Source organism: Talaromyces stipitatus, genomic scaffold, assembly GCF_000003125.1.
Source record: "Talaromyces stipitatus ATCC 10500 scf_1105507295541 genomic scaffold, whole genome shotgun sequence".
Classification (NCBI taxonomy): domain Eukaryota; kingdom Fungi; phylum Ascomycota; class Eurotiomycetes; order Eurotiales; family Trichocomaceae; genus Talaromyces; species Talaromyces stipitatus.
Genome location: NW_002990115.1, coordinates 3,856,863 through 3,874,059, shown reverse-complemented (window position 1 = coordinate 3,874,059; position 17,197 = coordinate 3,856,863). Strand labels below are relative to the sequence as shown.

The following is a 17,197-nucleotide window of genomic DNA, read 5'->3' as shown; positions in this document are numbered from 1 at the left end:
AGGTTACTCTTACTGAGATATGTAAGCTATCAGACTCGAAAGCGCTCGCTAAAATAAGAAGAGTCGCAAACACCAATCACTGATGCGCCACGTCCAGGGGTCGTAGTATAGCGCGTGGAAATCTGCTGCTTGGTAGAAAGCAGTCAAAGGTCTCGCTCAATGAATCACCTCCGGCATCATATGTTTTTACAGACATCGCCATGAAAATGCAGTCTCAATGGTCCCTAGCCACAAAAATCCTCACAAAACTCATCATATCATACCTTGTACTATGCGGTCTATTTTACTCCTTCGAGCACTATTACTACGTCCTAAGATTCCGATTCTCCGACTCTATCAAATCTTCCGAACATGACTACGACGGCCCTATCCGTATCAACGAGACAGAAATCCCACATGTCCGATACGATACTGGCTTCGACCCTGGTTCTACCACTATATACGGATACCCGAGAAAGGGTGGCCTGTACACTTTACCTCATGCTCTGGGCGTTGAGTTTGATTTCTTGGGTCTTGATCGGTTTGGGTTGACTGGGTCGAAAGAGGAGGAGATAAAGCCTAGTGATGAGGAAGAAGTGTTTTGTAATAAAAGTGAGTCAATCAACTCAGAATTGAACGAGGGAAATTATTGAGTGTTTAATCAGTGCGCCAACTTGGAGCGAAATGGTTCCCGGATCGACGTCTCTATTGTCTTTATTCGAGGAGGCCTGCTTCGTCGAAACCACATGGAGTACTTCACGTAGGATGGCCATCCAATGGTGGTGTTTGGGTTTTACATATAGGTGAGATGGAAGCAATATTTGAGACGGAACCATGGGGAATCATATACAATGCGCTTAATATGGATGAAAGGTGTCAGATCATCGAAAGACTTGGAGGAAAGTTCTATCCTGATCCAAAGAGATGTCCCTATCTGGATCTAGCTGATGATCCGAGTCCCTAATATCTATTTTTACAAGATAACGGCATGTATCTACTCTTCAATGTCAACTATGTATGCTGTCAAACTCAGGTAATGTTCTCACAAAACAAGGACACCGATCACTGATGTGTCATCTCCAGTGTATGCCAGCAGATCAAGTGGTATCATAAGAGAAAAACAGACAATGAAATAAAACTGAAAGAAAAGTCAAGAAGCTATGACTACAAAACTCGGTGAAATAAATATATCCCCCGTCAAAAGAAATGTATCTCAGCCTGACCCCGTATGCTTATCAATCCGAACGAAAACCAGTCTCTGTGAAAAACAAAGATAAATAAAGAAACAATGCCAGGTAATGCCGAAAATAAACTCGCTTGCAATGGTCGTAACGCCGCCGAATGGATGATTTGATAAATCGTACATGAAAGTCGCAAAACAAGGTTGTATCATCAGTGCGGAATCAGAATACTGTGAAAGATATGGCGGAATCTTATGCAGATGCTTCCTGAGTGGGCATAGGATTCGAGCTAGACGAAGACTCGGTAACGCCTTGGCCACGGCAGAGAGGGCAGGAATTTCGTCCAGTAGTCAACCACTAGAGGAATGTTAGTAAATCTGGTTGTGAGAAAGGTCGCATGAAATTAACATACTTGGTCAATGCACTCCTTATGATAAAGGTGCTTGCACTTGGCAAGCTGCCGTACCTCGTCTGCAGCCTCGTAATCGCTCAGACAAATCAAACATCTCTCAGATTCACCAAGATTGATGGTTTGATCACCCTCCAAGGCCTCTGCAATGAGAGAACCAGCATATTCAACAAGGTGAAAAAGTCCGCCTGCTGAAGTAACGTCTGCTTGAGTGGCCACAGGCGGCTTCGCAGGTCCCAGAAGTGATGAGAGAAGAATCATGTCTTCGTATGTAGGGTTCTGTAATGAATAATTAGCCTGAAATCAATCTAGCCAATTGCTTGGATGGTAAATAGTAAACTTACATCAGTGAACAAGCTCGGGGTCGCGAAAGCTGGATGATTCTCTGAAAGATTGGTGCCAACAACATATATAACCCAGGTACGGCCTCCAGATGGTGCAGGCTGATCTGGCTCCACGACTCCATGGCGTCTGGCTGATCCTGAACCAAGATGCCGGTGACGAGCAAACTCCGAGTCGCTTCGACGTCGCTGTCGTACACCACTGCCAGCAGTTGGTGGGTATGACTCAGATTGATTAGATTCCTGGAGTGGTTCTTCATGGACTTGAGGTAGAATATTTGGAGACAGAGCCGATGCGGAGGACGGCCTGCGACTAGGAGTGGAGTTCCCTGAAGAGAATATAGTTGGTTCAGCTGGTGTGGAAGGTGGAGGGTAAGGTCCTGGAGGGCTGTCTGCTAGCCCAGACGGAAGGGCTGGGTCTAACGGGTTTCGGAATACACCTGAAGATGGGCGGGATCGAGGAGCAGTCATGTTATCTTGTGAAGAGCTGGCACCACTACCAATGCGTGAGGATGGCATTCTTGAAGTACCATCCATATTCCGGATAGGGTGGTCGAGGTTGCCTTCTTCCTGGGACGCATTGCCTCTGATAGGGGGGAGATGTGGCAGACCGAGAAGAGTATCCAGACCAATTCCACCGCCATTTTGTGGATTGCCGAGTGGTCCATTGGATGGTACAGACCTAACACCCACAACAACCAAGGTGACGGTTCGACCTTCAGTTCCTTCCTCACCATCCTCTACGTCCATCTGTTCGGTTCCCCCGGCTCGGCCGCCTGGGCCATCAGTATTGGAGAAGCGGAACACTCGAAGAAAATTCAATGGAGTGGGAGCACCTGGCTGAGAGGCATTTTGACCATTTGAAGGACCAGTTTGATTATCTTGAGCGGATGTAGCTTGCTGAAGGCTTTGAAAGAGGCTTTCTAGCGATGCGTCGAATCCTTCATTGCCAAGTGATTGAATGTTAGGAAGCGTCGGGGTATTATTTCCAGCAAGTTGGGCTGCGATTGCAGCTGCAGCTACTTGCAGAACTCGAGACAATGGCGTCTGCTCGTCTCGGCGTGGAATCCGTGAAGAAGACCGAGTGCGTAGAATGCCAGGGAGACGCCGGATAGGACCTGGTCCTAAACCTGGTGACGGTCTGGGAAGAGGTAATGATGAGAGAGGTTGCAAATCAGTCATAGACTGTTGCGCCAAATCCGATGTAGACGTTTCATCTAGATCCATCTGCATGTCCATAGGGTCCAGAGGGGGCAGTAGCTGATCCATACCCTCTGTAACACTCGAACGTAAAGGCCGCTGCGGTGGAATCCTCATCTCCTCCGGTTCTGGCACACTCGGCGGGGTACCAAAGAATTGAGAAATGGGCGTGGGTAGTGAATTTCGAACTCGATTTAGACGTGGGCTGCGACGCCACCCTCTATCTGAAGCAGTGACATTGTCGATAGCCGGGTTCGCATACGTTGGATTGGGTGGAGAATCTGGAATTAATGCTGCATCACCTCGTGGAAGGGGATAGGGTCCGCGTATGGAGCGACGCCGGTTGATACCACGAGATCCCAGGGAGGTGAAGGGAGAAAAACGACTGGGGCTATGTAGAACCTCTGTTCTGGGAATAGGTCTCATCAAACGCCCGTTTCGGTGTGCAAGACCCTCTGCAACTGTTTCTTCTTCGCTATTCAGTAAACCCCGTATGACAGAATTTGGGAGGATCCGTGTGCCTAATCGAGACATCGTCGACTGCCTTCTTGATAAGGTCCGTGAGGGATGACGGCTATCTTGTTGTGGGACGGGTTGAGGAAGCGTTCGAAGGTCATGTGAGAAGCTGGAAGAGGTGTTCGACATCATCGTATCGTGGAAAGCTGGGTAAGATGTCGTTGAGGCCGATGCGTCTCTCATCATATTGGAAGTGTTGTTTCTATTATTCGCCGCAAGCCCCTCATCCTGAGAGGGGTGGCCGCCGCCTACCGATTGTTCCGACATCTCTTGAGCGTTCACAGTACGGCTGTGGCCATTGCTGTGGAGAGTGGAGGAAGTAGTAACTCGCGAGGGGTGTTCTGGCCGTTGATCTCGTTGCGTGGACGATGTCTGTCCCATAGTAACAACGTGTAGGAGAGATATGCAGGTGCTACCGCAGAGAAGTGGCGGTGGTTAGAACTGAACTGAGGGAAAGCCGGCTCTACTACTCCATGGGAGGCGGTAAGGCATCTAATGAGGCTCAGATTTCAGTGGACACGCACGGCTTGGTGCGTAAAAGGGGACAACACAATCCAAATTACACAATGAACTGTTGTATCCTCGCTTTGTGACTAGCTGAAAAGAGAGACAAGGCGTATTTTTGATGTTGTTGTTGTTGTTGTTGTGTTGTCGGATTATTAATGGGCGTTTGTTCTGTTTCCAACTTCGCCGTCGTTCCTTCTGAGACCATGGAGGTGTTTGTCCTGTTTGCCTCTTCTGCCAATCCTGGCCTTATCGCATGCCACTGTTCCATCTAACTTGCCGGAAACAGTATTTAGTGGGTCTCACAAATGCAAATCGGGTTTCATATTTTGCTTATGCAGTGTCATGTACTGCTTCTCATTGGCTGCTCTATCTGCAAGAAATTAGCGCACGTCTTTGCATTGTGTAAATACAGATCCAGGCAGCTGCCTTTTTGAGCAACGAGATCGAGCTAAGATAAGGTTAGCGTCAGCCGCGTAATAAAGTCGCTACGTACGAGGGTAAGCTACGAGTTTCAACGCTTGCCTGACAGGAACACCTTGATTCTCCTTTGAATCATGCTAGGGAGCTGATATTTGACTCGCTTCCCACACAACCGAGACTTCCGGTATGGTAGGCCCCGAGACTGAACGTCCAGAAAATGCCGAGCAGATGTCCAGACCAGGTGATGATGGCGGACCGGATATCTTTGAAAGACCGGACTTGTTAGAGTCCGAGACGGAGCGTGCTGCAAATGGTGAGGCCACGGTGGGAACATCGTCAAGTGACGATGTTCAGCTTCCAGTGGAATTGGCGAGCTTGAGCGATAGGTAAAGCCTCATAATAAGCGTCTTCAATTGTACTCGTCAGGCTAATCTTTGTTATGCTTTGGGTATAGATTTGTCGAGTCTTTAAGTGCCAGGGTACATACACTTCCTCCCTCAATTGAAAGAATATCGTCCCTGTTTCAGGATTTCTACATCCGAACAGACTCACACATTGCTACGCACATCTCGACTCTGGCGTCGCGCATCAATCGAGATGGCTCACCGTCCAAATCGAGCTCTGCCTCAACACAACAGATGTTGACCGTTTCCGAGATAGCGGAGAGACGAAAAGCACGAAAACAACTACCCCTGAAACAACTGGCTTTGGAAGAAACCGTCGAGAAACGAGTCTGTGAAAAGGTCTACGATAAGATATGGCGCCACAAAAGTTCCCTTGACGAAGTAAGAGATGAGAAGCTACGCTCCAAGACGGCTGCCCTATCACTTTTGGGTATGGGATTGAAGGACTTGGGCATAGAGGTACCTGATGCAAACGAGGAAAAAGAGAAAGATGCAAATACAAGACTTTCAGCAGCTGGTAGCGACTTGGAGAAGATGAACGACGCTCGATATCCGTTAGGCAAACTTCAACATTTGATCTCGGCACATAAAGCGATTGTGGATGCATTGACCGTTCTTCTTGGGTCGTCGTCCTCTGCAGATGAGATCTTACCTGCTCTGATATATACGTTAATCACCTCACCTCCCGAAGGAATAAATGTGATCAGTAATTTGCTATTCATTCAACGTTTCAGAGCTGTTAGCAAAATTAACGGAGAGTCTGCCTATTGTTTGACCAATCTGGAAGCGGCGATCAGTTTTCTGGAGTCGGTAGATCTCAGCAGCCTCAGCACTGATGCCCCAACTGACGGGCAGCCTCGACTATTGAACGCAGCAACGACTCCTCCAACGGAGCTTTCTAGTTCTGTACGGGCCCCAAGGTCAGGCAAAGATACGCTGTCAGGTACATTCCCACGAACTCAGCTTTCAGCGCCAGCTGCTCAACAGCGGCGTTTGAGCAATCTTTTCCAACCACCTGCAAAGGTTTTGGGTGCTGCTAACGATGCTGTACGCAATACCGCCGATCAAGGATTAAAGAATATCAGCAATACGCTAGACAACAGTTTCAACTTCTTGTTTGGAAGACTTAAGGAGATGCAAAATAATCGTGGAGCAAACGAACAACCACTAGTCCCAAAGACTCTTGATGAAGCACGACGTCTTGTGACGAATCCACCGGGGCTGAATGAAGGTGATTCGGTCAATGACGAATCTTCAACTCCAGAATTAAGGGAAGGATATACGCAGCGATCGACGCTTATGCCTGAAGATAGACGGTATAGCGGAAGAGACGGCCGAAGAACCCCCAGAGATAGGAGCGCTGATAGTACCCGAAGCAGTGAAGCTGGTAGTAACCAAAGGGCCAGCGCCATCCCGACAGGACGTCTCAACAGTACATCTACACCGAGTCCAAGTGCCGGAGCATCCATTTTCAACTCCAGTCCTGTAACACCACTAGAATCCATGAAGAACTTTGGGAATTCTTTCAACCCTCTCAACCACATCCCAGGAATGATCAGAGGATTCGGCCGTAACGCCCCAGAGACTCCATCCGCCTCTACAACTGCTACTACAGGAACCACTACCCCAAGCACAGCCGGTGGCACCATACTCCCCGAACGGCCTAGATTGGTGTCGACTTCTCGGCTAGCGGATGCAAGATCCTCACCATTGACAACATCAACATCCACAGTACCATTTCCACCAGCGCCATTATCGCAATCAGATCCCCCGATTCAACGATTCCTTGAAGTTGATGATCCGCAGGATCTTCGTATTGGGGATGTTGCGGAGTTGTTGCAGGATTATAAACGGCTCGCGGCTATGTTTGTTGACGGTGGTTCTAGGGAGTGATTGACCTGATTATCATAGTGTTTCTTTTCTGTTTTTATTTGTGTTTTGACAGATTGATGCATTTGCGTGGAGTTCTTGTTTTTAGTCATTGTTTATGTGCTTATTGTTAGGAATCTGAAGCATTCTAAGGCCTGTCGTAGGGGTATATCTGGTCGTGCTAATAACACTTCTGTGATCTACCTACGTACCGGATTTCCTTTGACGCTTCTCGACTTTCCCTTTCCGTTTTTGTGCTCACCTCCTCGCCGCTTTCCCTCACTGAGTAGAACTGAGCACGCCCTGAGTGCGCTGACCAGATCAGTGAGCTTCGCGTATGCTAGGAAACATGCTCAGTGACCTGAAGCTGAGCACTCTGGTTCACTCACCGAGCCAATGAGCTACTTGAGTGTTGGGGCGATATTGTCTGATACGGATGCGGACGGGGAGGGTGTGATTGAGAAACTTGTTGGGTTCGCGGATCAGCTTTGATTTCGAGTTGTTTGTATATTATTAAATGTTGATGAGGAGAAATAGGGCTGTATCTGGCATGAAGTAGAACATGCATGCATGGTTAGCCTGGAGGCTTGAGAATCCGATATAAGAAATTCACCAGGGATTACTTGAATAGACATAACAGCTGATTGTAAGTACTTTTTTACCCACGGTCATATCTGTCTCTCTTTGCTGTATATCTACTACTGGAATGGTAGGCATGTATCTGTCTGGTTACGCTGCCCGAGCTGAGGGAATGGGGTTGGGCTTTTCTCCTTTACCAGGTTCGAATTTTTCTTGGTGTCTAACCTTGGAACTTGGGGGAGGTGACTACTTCACAGCGTACTCATTGAATATCTCTTGGAACATTACCTGAATTCAGATGATCCCCTTTAACTAGCTAATTCCTACCATACTGAATCATCTAGTATGCGAGCCGCTTTTTGGTTTACATAGTAGTGTAATCTAGTCACAAATGCTTTCAGCCTTACTCGCAAGAAAGGGCACCTAGCTAACCAATTAGCTCGTTAGCTAAGTCCTCAGTTCACGCACTACGGATACGTGCAGACATGGCTGTGCTGCTCTGACCCCGCGGCTGAAGTTTCAACGACAGCAAAGGCGTCTTGTACGACTTAGACCTGTGTCGCACTCCCGAATGAAAACCCATCAGTTTTTCAATGGCGCTCGACCCGAGTCTCTATACGGTCGCGTGGATCGCGCCGATAGAGATAGAAGCAAGAGCGGCCTTGCATTCGTTAGACAATTACCACGAGGGCCAGTTTCCATGGAGTTATGGCTACGACTACCTCTTCCACGCCGGCGATATCAACGGCCATAATGTGATCATCGCCACCTTACCAGGCAAACAATACGGTACAGGCTCAGCAGCTGCTCTCGCCAGCCAAGTCAAAACCTTCTTCCCAAATATACAGTTTGGGCTATTAGTTGGTGTTGCAGCCGGGCTTCCGAATCTTGCTCAAAGTCCTCCATATGACATCCGTCTCGGTGATGTTCTTGTTGGATTTCCAGACGGCGAAAGTGCAGGAGTCATTCCCTATGATCTGGGGAAAGAGACAAAAGATGGATTTCAGTTATTGAATTGCGGCTATGATCTGCCTAAGACGGAAAGTATTGTCATGTCGGCCATTGGCAACATTAAGATTCAGTCACCAGATGACACAGACATTGTCTTGGAATTCTACAAGGATATCCAAGACAAAAGACATGAAAGTGGCACATTTCTTGATCTGGGACAAGACCGAGACCAACTCTACACAGTTGACGAAGACGGAGTCGAGCGCGTTGCCGAGCGGGAACGGCGACCAGACTCGAAACGCGTGCGTGTGTGGTACGGGCCAATTGGATCTGGCGAGAAAGTAGTAAAGACCGCTGAGAAAAGGAATGAGCTGCGAGACAAATATAACGTGATCGGTTTGGAGATGGAGGCCGCTGGCGTCATGACACAGATCGCCGTAGGGGTCATTCGAGGTGTATGTGACTATGGAGATGAACATAAGAACAAGGAATGGCAGCCATATGCTGCGGCCATGGCAGCAGCTTACGCAAAAGCCATCTTGTATCGGATCTTACCAGGGAGTATGCCTACCAAATTTTGTATAGTTTTATCATGGCTAATACAACTTTATTACAGAAATTACCGAACGAATCCACAAAAGTGCTCCCAAAGGTGCAATAAACACGGACAGGAGCATTGGTGCATTATCAGCTACAGGCCATGGCCATGATCGGCTATATTCGAGGATCCCAGAAGCCATCGAAAGTATCGACTCTCGAGGTCAATTATACTCCATGATGAGTGTATATAGGGTCTGTCGTGATGCGATGTCAGATCCCGAAATTCTGGGATTTGTGCACACCGTAGGCTTTCATGTCTGGTTTCACGAACTGAGAGATATATTGCTGGTTCGAACAACACGCCATTGGGACGGTCTAACGGCATCTAAAAAGTGGATGAAAGGCTTCCTGGAGAGGCGGACATCTGCGGGAACACGATCGTGGGAGTCCCTGACTTGTCCGATCGCTGCTTGCCTGGCATCATACGTTCAGAGTGAAACAGGTCGCGACATATTCTATGTGAATTGCTGTTGGCTCGTGGACCGACCGCAGAACGTAAGGTCTAGAGCAATCGACGATGTATTGAAGCAGGAACGAATTGGGAATTATGCTGAGCATAGCCGAGTCGATTCCATTATGGAGTCTTTATTCATAGAGATACTGAACTATTATCCTCAAGACAAGGTTCGGTTTTTTCAACGATATATCACAGAATTGCGACCCCAGGATATGCCGAGGTTCCTTACTGAGACATTATGTGCAGGACTCCCTCCAGTTGAACATATCATCCCGATGATTGAATATATCCTGTCTCAATACTGTACTGGGCAGCTACTTATAAGCATTGACAACTTGGAACTAATCGACCAGTCCGATTGCAGATTATTGATTAGGCTTCTTGACTCACTTCGGAGCCGGGTTGGGAACAAGGTTTCCATAATACTCGGGGGAGAATTATCCCAGATGGGCGAAATTAAAAAATCCCCGCCCTGTCTATTCATTGAAGATGATACTGAATACAAGGGTATGCATCCTTCGCTTTAACAGTGGTGAACTGTACCAGTGGTAGCTGATATTTTGCTAGACTGTCTTGCCTCTATGTGGTTCGATGAACTCGATGCTCGGAGGGCACAAGTATCTCCAGCAGCAGCGGAAACGAACTCTTGGATATGGGAGCATCCAGTTTATCATGAATTTTGTCGGCAAACTGCTGGCATCCTTTGGATTCGAGGAAAGCCGGGGAGTGGAAAGTCCGTTCTCGCAAAATCTATTCGAAGTAGGCTACTAGAGCAATCAGAGCCACAAAAGTCACAAGGTTCTCTGCCGTTAATTGGAGACTGGTTCTACCACCGTCGCAGAGGCGGTCGCTACATTCAACACGAATCCTTTCTACGCTCTATACTCTATCACTTCCTCCACCAATGCCCGGAGGTTTTCCCTCATTATGTGGAGGCCTATCGGGAGATGAGCCCACGAAGCGTCGTGTGGTCGACTGAAGTTCTCGAGAGCATCTTAGTTGACGTTTGTCGAGGCTCCAGGCCGGTTCTTTGCGTTGTTGACGCTGTTGATGAGGCCGAGGGCGTGGAGATCCTGGCGTTGATCAAGAGGCTCACTGATGCAGCGGCCTTCTCAAGAGCGAAATTCATCGTGCTGAGTCGAAACGCTGTCAAAATTGAGCAACATATCTTCGGTTTACCGACAATCGTTATGGAAGACGAGAACCAAGGCGACATCGCAAGTATCATTGACATAGGCCTGAAGTTGTTATGCGAGGAGATTCACAAACTGGATTTTATGACTCGGTCAAGTGAGCTTGTTTTTCGCACTCGAAGCATCCCAAGACATGCGACCAGAATGCGACAGCCAAGATACAAGTCCATCACACATGCTTTGGAACGGGAAACGCAGACCATAAAAAAGATGAGAATACATCTCGCATCTAAGGCGCAGGGTTCGATCCTATGGGCAAAACTAGTTCTCGACAAATTGACGCGGCATGTCGTTTCCGACCCAAATTGTTCATTGGAGGAGTTGAGTCGATCTGTCACTCACACCCCACAAGAGTTAAAAGAGTATTACAAACAAATTGTGAATGAGATGACGGATCGAAAAAGTGCAGATAGAATTCAAGATATCCGCAGGATATTGATGTGGATATGTGCAGCAGGCGAGATCAGCGGTGTCACACTCGAAGAACTTTGGGAGGCTGTAGCAGTTCTGAAAGACTGTGTCATTCCCTCGACCATGGAAGAAATATGGGCGAAGCGGACCCCAATTCGATCGTACGACGAATTCTGGCGCAAGATTTACAGCACTTGTGGACCTTTCATCGAAGTCTACAATCCTGGCCTTTCGGCCGAGGAATCTCGCAGATACCAATACGGTGCATCTTCAATCGTTCAGCTTATGCATCAGTCTGTGCGGGATTTCCTCTGTGATGAATCGTCGGTGGGATGCCTATCGTTCACTATTGATGAAGCCCGAGACTTGGTGAAGACGTCTTTGCACGACTACCTGCAAAGAGCAACCAGAAAGCTGGGTGGTCCAGGTGCACCGTTCGACGCCGGGCAGCTTATAGAAGATTTAGAAAACCTGAAACTTCTCCGATATGCCATTGATAGCGCAAAGAATTACTTCATCCGCTGTGATATCGCAGTGCCCAACGTACAGCTACCCTTGCGAGGGTCTCCCCAACATGATCTAATAACGGCCTTGACAACGAATCGACATGCACCTGAAGCTGCATCTACGTACTACCAGAACACACCCAGTATTTCCCGCGGCTGGGAAATGGATGGCCTTGTTTCTACCAATCTTCTTTTCTACGTAGCATGTAGCCAAGGTCTAGTCACGGCAGTGATGAACATGTTGGCCTTGAAATGGAATACGCCTCCTTATCTGTCGGGGAATGGAGAGATGATTCTATATGGTGTACTCCTTGCAGCTTCACGGTGCCGGAGTACCAAGATACAGGTAGGATTTTATTATGCAGGCGTCACCCAACCGGATGAAAGAGGAGCCACAGCTACCGAACGGCCTGCGAGAAACCCTGACTGGCCATCAGAAATGCCTTTGTATATGATCGAGCGAACGAGCTTGCCAAGTTCGCACAGTACGACAGATAACTTCTCGGAGCAGCCCTCCATTTCCGCAAGCTCAACATTAATTGAATCCGAAGTTTCGTTAGAGGAACGGCCGGTAAACCACACCTACGGACGGAACGATGATGATTTGAACTTTGTTCCGAGGGTAAATTTAGACGGAGATTGGGAGAACTTGCAGGAACAGCGCACGTTGATCCAAGAACGACAGAGAAGAGCAAGGAAACTTAAGGTCGCGCAAAGCCACAATCACTTTATTGAAAAGGGTTCTCTTGCGAAGGATGAGGATGAATGGATCTCTATACGATGGGAAGTTACACTGAGTGTAAGACTTCTGCACAGGACAATAACAAAGTCATTGTACTTTCGTGAATGGTGTTCCCTTCTCGATTTGACGTGTGGAACGAAAAGATGCCAACCAATAAGTGACTATGGAATGGATGATGGGATCGAATTTTCTGAAGAAGACGTGGAAGATGCTATAGTTGCAGCACTGGAAGACAATCATGACGCTGATTATATTGGGCAACTCGAAAGCTCAATATCCAAGACATTACGAATACTGAAGGCCTACGGTAGGCCCCTAAGCAGTTAGTATCACAGCTCCTCACCCGGTACTCTGAATCAACCACATTTGAGACTTCCGAACGTCCTTTCCAGGATTTGAACTCTTTCTAGACTTTTTGTTAGGGAAGGAGTGATCCATCGTCGATCAAATTATCCTCCACAGCCTACACCTATGCAGCTCTGCAAATTGGTTGCTATAGTGGACAGATATGACTGCGGAGAAGCTGTACGGCCTCGGGCTATCTTATGGCTACAAAGAAAGATGAGAGGATTGGCTGCAGGAGATCTTTGCAAATTGTTAGTCTTTGCGTGTGCCCTTGACTTACCGCCACAATTTTCTGACTTATCAAAGGAGATATTGTTTGCACATAGCGGCCCGCCTACGGATCTGCCGTTGACAGCCAATATGACTATATTGCCCAAGAATCTGCTCGGCTAGTGAGCTGTCTTTCCTATAAGACTTCAACGGTGACAACCTGTGATGGATGAACTCGAGGTTGCTAGACACATCATCTACGAGTCTCTGACTGAGACTTTGATGAATCCTCTCAGCCAATTTGTTCAATAAAATTGTGATGGGAATCGTGAGCGGGCTGGCTACTATGCTTATAGCTTACAGCAACTAGGGATCGGCCTAGGGTGTTGACAACTTGGATAATCTCGATGGTCACCAATAAGACGCAATTGATTCAAGTGAATATCATCAACGCTATATCCAGATAGCATATGGATCACCTTTTTCTGTTAACTTAGTACATACGACCATAGGGTGTGGAAAACAGGGCTTCCCGTCCGCTCAGCCGTATTTAAGCCATACGCCGGCTGGTTAGTAGTTGGGTGGGTGACCACCAGCGAATCCCAGCTGTTGTATGTTTATTGTTTTTAATTTTCTAAATTCTTTTTATCTTTCTTTCTATTCATTCCAGTCTTGCCAGGAATTTCCCGCCTGCGTCGGGTTGTTGACAAGGCACTCGGCTAATCCTTGACTCGGGAGCTACACAGCACTTTTGCAACAGCAAATTGGACCTTAAGGACTATAAGCATCTCCCTTGGACCCAGAGATATCTACCTCGGAAACAATACTACGATCTATGCAGAGGGATCTGGTACTCAACGCCTTCAAGTTGAGCCTTATCTTTTGGTTCTTAACGTCTGGTTCGGACTAAAATTGGCACAGACCCTGCTGTCCTTGCAGCTCCTTGACTGAGCTGGCTGCTTTTGAAATTGCACGGCTTTTCTAGAACTGAATAATAAGAAAATCATGCCAGTGGATTTGAGTTCTCTGACAAGCTCAATGAAGTAATTACCTGGAGATCTGAAGCGTCAAGAATACTAATATCTTGGTAATCATTAGAAAATACAGCATGGTACAGGTGGCCATAGTATTCTGGAGATGTCGTTAGACAAGACTGTTCACAGCAAGAGTGGGAGATGGGTCTGGGAAATACCTGGATGTGATTTTCTCGGTTTTGAGGTTGAAAAGTCTAGCACAATGTAATCTTGCATAACATCTGATTTTATCATACCATAATATGCACCACCAGGTGCAAACCTCTCCATGTGTTCTGCTATTTTTTTGCGATTTCTAATAACTCAAAGCCCCATTTCTTGGTTGAGAGAAGAAAGTCAATCGTGCCACCCCCCTTTCCTCTCTTGGCGACATACTCAGGAGAGATTAGCACTCGGCCATCTAGCAGAGTATAAAAGGAGCGGTAAAATTCCTTTTGGTATTGATCCTCTAATGGGAGACTCCCGCCTGACGCTGAGCGTGGAGGATCTGAAAGATGTCGAGGAATGATGATGCCTCGAATAGCACCTATAGCGAGCTCTAATGCCGTTGTATAGTGGATTACGCCTGTAAGGGGCGTCTCACGTAGCATATATGAACAGAACCTAGAACCAAGTATTCTCAGTAATAAACGTAAAACAAACTAAAATGCATACTTACCAACGATGGATGCTGCTGGGAAATGTATAGCGAACTCCGTATCTTCCTGGCATGTAGCCAACCATTTCGCCAAATCATCTCCAGTGTCTGGATTTCCGCAGCATTCTCAAAGTCATCCGCACTGATCTCATCACAAGCGACTGTTCGCTTAAATACCTTTGCTACGTCCTGGTGCTGGAGAATGTCGGCGTTTGGCATACCTCTTATGAAGGGGGTGTCATTCAGATAGCGAAATAATCTGCTCGGGTGACTGAATATGCTTTCGCGAACCGTGCCAAGCTCAAATTGGGGATCATGGCGTCTCTGATATTCAAGCTCCTATATAAAATTAAAGCCAGGCTCAATGCCTAGGTTTATTTGACTGCACATTACTTAGAATACTTACTACTGCTCGTCTGAAAACTCCCATGAGGGCGGTGAGGCATCCGACATGTCCATTGCTAATGAGGAACAGCTCATCCATCAAGTCCTTTGATAGGGAAGGGGGCCCGACTGCGTCAGTATACTTCTTCATAACGTCACTTGCCTCCTCGGCCTCGAGCAGGAGACCTAAGCCATTCTGATCATTAAAGTCTGTTGTTTCTTCGTCGAAGGATTCTTCGGCGCGCATTGAGATTAGTTAGCTAGGTCCAAAATTCATGGGTGTTTTGAAATATTTCTCTTCGTAAAACCCTGCGTTGCCGCGGCCAGGTAATCCGTACGACGCAAACAGTATAACGCAGGGGCTTTCGGCGGCGTTGAATGGAATTATTGCTTTGAAAAAAACAGACCATAGAGTGGTATCCCAGTAAGGCTCCTGAGCTTCATCGAGCAAAGATAGGCACAGGATGTGGGCCAATCACGTCCTTTAATCACTGTCTCTTGCATTAGGTACTCGTTCCAACCTTCTGCCTTGTCCACTTGTCGCTCGTCCCAGCCAGTCATGATATGTACGGGAATCTCCCCAGAGCGGCGTGTTAACAACTCATTTGCGACAAGATTCATCTTTCCACAGTCAGGTGTTCCCCTTACGAGGATCAACCGATACTTCTCAGCTTGATCGATGATGCCATTTACCAGCCGTTCTCGAGGAGATACCATCGTCGGTATCTCTGCGGATACCAGTCAACAAGAACATTGCATCACGCGTTCAATGGTGAAATACGTACTGTAAGGGTTTGTGATTAGTGACCTAGGAGTACACTCGAGAACAGGGCTGCGGCCTTCAGGATGTCTGTCAGTGACTTGATGCAGACAGAAAAGCTCATCGGCAGTGGTAGGTGACGCTTATCATAATCACGGTGAACATCCATCACATGCCCACAATTCTCACAGAAGATGGGCCTCCTGGGGTCATCTGAGAAGAGGGTACACTCTCCAGAGGGGCACGTGCATCGAAATCCATTATTCCCTTGAAACTGACAGGGGCCCATAGCTAAATGTATTTCACGAGCAAACCCAAAGGGAGAGGTAAACGTGGAGGAATTGCCTTGGCTGAAATTCGAAAATGGTGACAGATTCGCCATATGGAAAGGTTGCCCATTTGCAGTTGAGGTAATCTATAGTGTAGAGGATTGCGTTTGAGGAAAGTGCGAAAGCCTCATCCTTCTCCTCCCTTTTTGAGAAGCAGTCATAATATTCGAATAATATCAATATTATCAGGCTCATGGGCTCTTTGGAATAGCCTTACTGCGTAATCGGTAATCCTGTGCTTCGTGTTATCAGGACGTAGCTAAACCAACAGTTATACTGTGCAAAGCATCGAAGGACAATTCAGATGCAACTGTAAGTGCTATCTTAGTGTCTCAGTGACTACGAAACCGGATTAAATATGATGACCCATAACCCTCTCGAGAGAAATGTCAGCGTCCAGCGTCGTTGTCACGGACCTGGATCCACCTTAGTTCTAACAGCGGTGCGTCGTGATAGGTTAGGATAATTGAACCTCGCACAGGTTCCGACCAATAATATAGTGGAGCGTAGTGAGTGGTAATGTAACGAAGTATGGACAATAACTGAAACGTAAGGTAACAAAACTAAGATAGAAGAGATCCCCCGTACTGTAAGGGCTCATTCAATAGTCATATTGGAAGCTAAGTACAAGAATACCAAACATGGAGAAAGAAAGAAAAAGCTAGGAATGTGAGGCTATATGCAAACAAGATGTATTGTCGTGATCATGTGACAGAATCACGAACCCCCCTAGGTAACCCTAGCATGTGACTACGTAAACCGAACTCTGCGAATAACCTCATTACTGACCGTCACACGACTTCGGTCACAAGCACCCCACAGATAGACGAATTCCCTACAATTGTTTATATCAAACAGTCAGAGGCCCAAACTCCTCACCCCTCTCTACCACCTAGCCACCAGAAGTGCGGCCTTTGACGCGTCTCAACGCGTCCGGCAACACTATGGCGCGTAAAGGCCCTGGTACAGATGGCCCTCTACAGACAGCCCTACTGGAATCCACGTCCGCAGCCACGACAAGAGCTTCTGAAGGACAGAAGATCTTCAGCCCTATAGCTGCATTCCTCGATAAACACCGCAGCCAAACCACCGGCCTGGCCCCTCACCTACTGAGAGCCCTCACCGCTCTAAGCGATGACCTCGCCTCAGTAGCCCAACGACATTTTAGCGCCTATATCAGCGGTATCTCGACGACCTCCATTCTACCTGCCCTGTCCCCTTCCCCTTCCCCTT

The 17,197-nt window shown here is 47.5% G+C and overlaps 7 protein-coding genes across 7 annotated transcripts, besides 1 other annotated feature; 5 read left to right on the top strand and 2 right to left on the bottom strand.

Moving 5' to 3' along the window:
- The first annotated feature begins 89 nt into the window (after nt 1–89).
- TSTA_037770 (uncharacterized protein) lies at nt 90–1,510 on the top strand. Its single transcript, XM_002480948.1, has 2 exons — nt 90–591; nt 645–1,510. The coding sequence occupies exons 1-2, from the start codon at nt 201–203 to the stop codon at nt 941–943; spliced, it is 690 nt and encodes a 229-aa protein (XP_002480993.1). The 5' UTR covers nt 90–200; the 3' UTR covers nt 944–1,510.
- Nucleotides 689–4,276, bottom strand: TSTA_037760 (RING finger protein). Its single transcript, XM_002480947.1, has 3 exons — nt 1,914–4,276; nt 1,573–1,848; nt 689–1,517 (listed from the first exon to the last, which is right to left on the bottom strand). The coding sequence occupies exons 1-3, from the start codon at nt 4,005–4,007 to the stop codon at nt 1,413–1,415; spliced, it is 2,475 nt and encodes an 824-aa protein (XP_002480992.1). The 5' UTR covers nt 4,008–4,276; the 3' UTR covers nt 689–1,412.
- Nucleotides 4,249–4,278: a microsatellite.
- A 442-nt stretch (nt 4,279–4,720) lies between these two features.
- On the top strand, nt 4,721–7,230 carry TSTA_037750 (VPS9 domain protein, putative). The gene is made up of 2 exons (XM_002480946.1): nt 4,721–4,939; nt 5,008–7,230. The coding sequence occupies exons 1-2, from the start codon at nt 4,740–4,742 to the stop codon at nt 6,848–6,850; spliced, it is 2,043 nt and encodes a 680-aa protein (XP_002480991.1). The 5' UTR covers nt 4,721–4,739; the 3' UTR covers nt 6,851–7,230.
- Nucleotides 7,231–7,998: 768 nt separating this feature from the next.
- TSTA_037740 (uncharacterized protein) lies at nt 7,999–9,134 on the top strand (the record flags this gene model as incomplete). Its single annotated transcript, XM_002480945.1, has 2 exons — nt 7,999–8,917; nt 9,028–9,134. 2 exons carry the CDS (start codon nt 7,999–8,001, stop codon nt 9,132–9,134), a joined length of 1,026 nt encoding a protein of 341 aa, XP_002480990.1.
- Nucleotides 9,135–9,859: 725 nt separating this feature from the next.
- TSTA_037730 (uncharacterized protein) lies at nt 9,860–12,998 on the top strand (the record flags this gene model as incomplete). The annotated part of the gene is made up of 3 exons (XM_002480944.1): nt 9,860–9,920; nt 9,981–12,861; nt 12,917–12,998. The coding sequence occupies 2 exons, from the start codon at nt 9,860–9,862 to the stop codon at nt 12,590–12,592; spliced, it is 2,673 nt and encodes an 890-aa protein (XP_002480989.1). The 3' UTR covers nt 12,593–12,861; nt 12,917–12,998.
- Nucleotides 12,999–13,137: 139 nt separating this feature from the next.
- TSTA_037720 (uncharacterized protein) lies at nt 13,138–16,017 on the bottom strand (the record flags this gene model as incomplete). Its single annotated transcript, XM_002480943.1, has 6 exons — nt 13,138–13,951; nt 14,013–14,432; nt 14,513–14,830; nt 14,898–15,109; nt 15,283–15,603; nt 15,684–16,017. The coding sequence occupies 5 exons, from the start codon at nt 16,015–16,017 to the stop codon at nt 14,133–14,135; spliced, it is 1,485 nt and encodes a 494-aa protein (XP_002480988.1). The 3' UTR covers nt 13,138–13,951; nt 14,013–14,132.
- Nucleotides 16,018–16,908: 891 nt separating this feature from the next.
- On the top strand, nt 16,909–17,197 carry TSTA_037710 (uncharacterized protein; the record flags this gene model as incomplete). The annotated part of the gene is made up of 1 exon (XM_002480942.1): nt 16,909–17,197. A coding segment is annotated over one exon (289 nt), but the record flags the coding sequence as incomplete, so codon positions are not given.